Source organism: Atta colombica, unplaced genomic scaffold (assembly GCF_001594045.1).
Source record: "Atta colombica isolate Treedump-2 unplaced genomic scaffold, Acol1.0 scaffold207, whole genome shotgun sequence".
NCBI classification, from domain to species: Eukaryota; Metazoa; Arthropoda; class Insecta; order Hymenoptera; family Formicidae; genus Atta; species Atta colombica.
In genome coordinates, this window is record NW_017259302.1 from 1,138,467 (window position 1) to 1,143,022 (window position 4,556).

At 32.8% G+C, this 4,556-nt stretch overlaps 1 protein-coding gene across 1 annotated transcript in view; it reads left to right on the forward strand.

Moving 5' to 3' along the window:
• The window catches only part of LOC108687503, a 72,136-nt gene extending 68,534 nt beyond the window's left edge, over positions 1-3,602 (forward strand). The window contains 4 exon segments of the mRNA XM_018193279.1: positions 341-1,291; positions 1,614-1,676; positions 2,368-2,754; positions 3,092-3,602. Coding sequence (XP_018048768.1) covers positions 341-1,291; positions 1,614-1,676; positions 2,368-2,754; positions 3,092-3,602 — 1,912 coding nt within the window.
• The last annotated feature ends 954 nt before the right edge of the window (positions 3,603-4,556 follow it).

Below are 4,556 nucleotides of genomic sequence, written 5' to 3' on the forward strand. Positions count from 1 at the left end.
ATTAATCTAATTTAAAAATATCGTATCGATTTAATAACAAAATAATTTATTCTTATTTACAATTTCTATTTCAATTTTACAGAAAAACTGCTAAACTTTTCAGAATTATTACGTCAGTACCTTATTAATATATTGTTAAGGTTTTTTATGTTATCATATCTATTTGTTGAAGACAAAGTGATGAAAAGGGTAGGTAACGCTTACACAAATTGAAGAAGTAAAAGTAAATTGTTTAAGATTTTTTACAAATCTATTACAAAAAATGTAGTTAGTTAATTTTTCAGTGGAAAATTGTTTTAATTAATTTTTTGTGTTCTTTTATAAAATTCTATCGTGAAACATGTATTTCATTATTCTCCTCTCCTTTCAGGCAAAGACGGGGTAGATCGCGCGACGTGCACCAATGCGTCAAATGTGGGGCTCGCTTCCGTCATACGCGGAAGCTCGTGGAGCATCTGAAGAATCTGCATAACATCGACCGAGCATTTAGCTGTGATGAATGCAGCAAGACATTTCGCAGCCCGATGAATATAGCTCGCCACAAACTAATTCACACAGGGTTGAGGGTGTTCAATTGTGATCTCTGCGAGTACAGCACTAACCAGAAATCCAATCTGGAATGCCATCGTCGTCGACATGCGAAGGACTATAGCTTTAAGTGCGAGACCTGTGATAAGGGCTTTTATTACAGGACTGAGTATATAGAGCACCAGAATACGCACACCAACAAGAATCCGTATCGCTGTGAACATTGTTGTAAGCATTACAAATACAAAAAGAATCTATTAGTACATTTAGGGTTGTATCACACTAGCAAACAAACCGCTGTAACTGCAAGGAACGTGAGGACGAGGCACGCGTGTAAGTTTTGTCCGGAGAGATTTGTATATAAAAGATTGTTGGATAGGCACATGAAAAATCAGCACGGCTTTACGAACGCTCCGGCGAAGCACCTATGCGATCTGTGTGGTGCAGAATTGTCATCGATGAGACGACTGATAGTGCACAAATGCAGCCACACAGGCGAGAAAATTTTTGAATGCGACATGTGCGATAAGAAGTTCGCCAGTAAGGAGAATCTGAATATTCACAAACGAACGCACACAGGTGATAAACCGCATATGTGTCCACAGTGTGGCCGCGGTTTCACGCAAAGGACATCCTTGGTTTTTCATCTGCGATATCACTTGGGTCAGAGGCCTTACCAATGTCCGGATTGTGATAAAGGATTTGTGTCCAATACCTTGCTCAAGAGACATCACAAAATGCATGAGAAGATCACGCAACCTAAGTTATGAAATGGAAAACTTACGACGAATTCGATACATTCCGATCTCTCTAGTTAGAACTGATTTGTTGACTGCGATTGTAATATTTTGTAATAAATGTAACATAAATAATTTTGGAACAAGAAATGATATTTTGTTTCTAAAATTTACGGTTGAATCTCATTCGTCACTTGTGGCTTTCTATGATGCGATCTGTGTGAGTTCTTTTCAGCTGCGGAAACGCATTTTACAATAGCATCGATTTTATAGGTAACGAATGAATGTTAATAGAATTACAGTTACCTTTCTACAACGCTTTACGTAAATGTGTATCGATCATTGCAGCCAGTGGACGAATAATCACGATTTGAAGATGAAGAATGGAGACTTGCTTGATTTTGGACAGAAGTGAGTTGCATATAATGTATGTTAATATTAGGTGTAGTAAAAAGAAATCCATTATTTTTCCATTCAATTTCATGCAAAAATAATGGATTTCTTTTTACTACACCTAATATATATCTCTTGCGTACATTTCAAGTTCACAGAGAATAATGAATTTATAAATATCGCAGAAGTTAAAGTTTTTATTTTAAAATTTATTTTGAGAAATTTATAGTTCCCACCAGAAAATGTAAGAAATTATAATAGATTTAGATTTTGGATAAAGATTTAAAATTAATTATTTTTTTCAGTGCTATTTAAAAAATATAGCTAACAAATGTTAAAACTAAATTTAATTTAAAAATTAAATTTAATATGATGTAGAAAGATAAATTTTCAATTTTTATTTCTAAAATTTTTATAGATTCTCAATCGGAAATTCTGATATTTTAATGAAATATCTTTGTAGATATTTATTTACTAATTTAGTAATTCAACCAATAAGAAAAAAGCCTCTATAACTTCTTATTATTTATTAATTCAAATTATATTCTATTTGTGCATGACAGCAATTTGTGTTGGAAAAATGATTATATAGATCTGATGTAATTTATTTTAGTAAGTAAATTGTAAGTAAATTGTAAATAAATTGTTGAGCTATAACAATAAGCTTTATCTATAATAATCATTCAAACGCTTGCTGTTTTCGTTGCAGATTTGAAGGTGGTGAAAAGATCTGCGAATTATGTCAAGCAAAATTTCACTTCGTTACCAGACTAGTTGCGCACCTCAGAATAACGCATGGCATCCATCGTCCTTTCAAGTGTGTTATCTGCGGGAAGAATTATCCCCAGCAGTTCATGCTTAACGCTCACGTGAAGAAATCACACATGCCGAAGACTGTGCCGTGCATCCAGTGTAACTTTATGGGTGTCAGTGTGACAGATGTAGAAAAACACAAACGGCGACGTCACCCAGAATTCACGTGCGAGATTTGCAGTGAGGATTTTGTCGACAAGGACGCTCTAATCGCGCACGCAGCAACGCACGATTTCATGCAGCGTTGCAACGCTTGCGATAGCATCTTCAACGACATGTACAGGTATATTTTCTTAATCATTGAATCTGCTGTTACTGTTGAATTTATTTATAGCATTTTTCAATCGAAATCCATGTGTTTAAATTTTTCTAAATTCTTTGTTGTGTTGTTCGGAGGAAATTTAATTCTGACTCCGCGTTTCTCGATTGTTAAAACAATTATCATCTTTTTTTGTTTGTTTGATTTATTTACTATCGAAAGCGTATCCTCGACTTGCTTTAGAAAATAAAATGTAAAACTTTGTTTTTTGAGATTAAAAATACTATTACATTTTTTAAAATCAATTAACTTTACGATATCAAGATGATATTGATATATTTTATAAGAGCATGTTGTATAGCTTGAAGGAACACAATCGTCTCTATCATTATGATCCTGCATCGAACGAGAAGTTTGAGGAATCTAGCGAGAACGAGTCCGAGCACAAATGCGACATTTGCGGCAAGATTTATAAGTATAGGTCGATGCTGAAGCAACACAAGGTCAGGACTCATGGTGTCCCATCGAACGGCGAGAGGCGCAAATACCTTTGCGCATTGTGCGGCAAGGAGCTGAAGACCGCGAAGGGCCTCGAAATTCACAATAGATCGCACACCGGTGAAAAACCATATACTTGTGAAGTGTGCGGCAAATGTTTTGCCTGTGACACCATGTTGAGAACCCACAATGTCACACACACTGGAGAACGGAAGTATTCGTGTGACCAATGCGGCAAGGCCTTCACACAGAGATCTACTCTGGTTGTTCACAAGCGATATCACACGGGGGAGCGACCGTACATTTGTTCTCGGTGCAATAAGGGTTTCATCACACGAACTGTCCTTAATACTCATATGAAGTCTTGCCGTTGAGACTAAGTTATCTTCATACGATTTGTCAAGTCAATGCGAAGGAGCTTACATGTTTGAGAATATTCGGAATAATCAAGTTCTGAATTTATTGGAAAAAAAATCGATTTTCTTTTTTCTTCAATTTTTTTAATCTTCATAATCTTAAGAAGATTTTTCTGCAAAGCAAATTCACAAAATTCGAACAATTTATCGGTATTTTAACGATTGATGTTATTGCAGATAGAAAATTTTAGTGCGATTGGCATTCTCTCTTCTTCTCTCTTTTCACACACACACGCGCGTCAATATTTTAAGTGTTTTCATTTTAAGAAAATATTCTTAAAAATAGTTCTAAAATCCATTCAAACTCTTTAAATAGAAACCTCTTTAAATAATTCTTTGCGTTATTTATCTCGATAAAGAAGATTTATTAGATGATAAATATTTTACATTATTAAAGTTTTGAAAATATTATAAGTAAAGAGATTAAAAATTAAACTTTCTTTATCTCAGGATGATAGATATTACATATTTTGTAATTTTAGTAACGAAGAAACCGTCCATACTGATAAAAAAGATTCTTTTTTTATATATGTATAATGTAATATATCTATTATTAATAAAAGAGATATAATAATGCATATATTACTACATAAAATAAAAAATAGACAAATTTAAAACATCTAAATAGAAATGTTTTTTATATTAGTTTGCTAGATTTGACGAAAAAAAAGATAAAAATATTTAAAAGTATTTGAATATTTAAAGATACATTTTTCAATACAATTTAAAAGTATTTTTTAAATACATTTTTTCTTGTTTTTTATAAAAAATATTCTTGATTGTGATATATGTGTTATTTATTATACATGAATATTAGCATTTGTTGTGTAAAGTGCAATCAAATTTTCATAATTAATAATGCTATTATTTTGATTTATTATTTTCTATACAAATAGTTACTGCTATTTTATA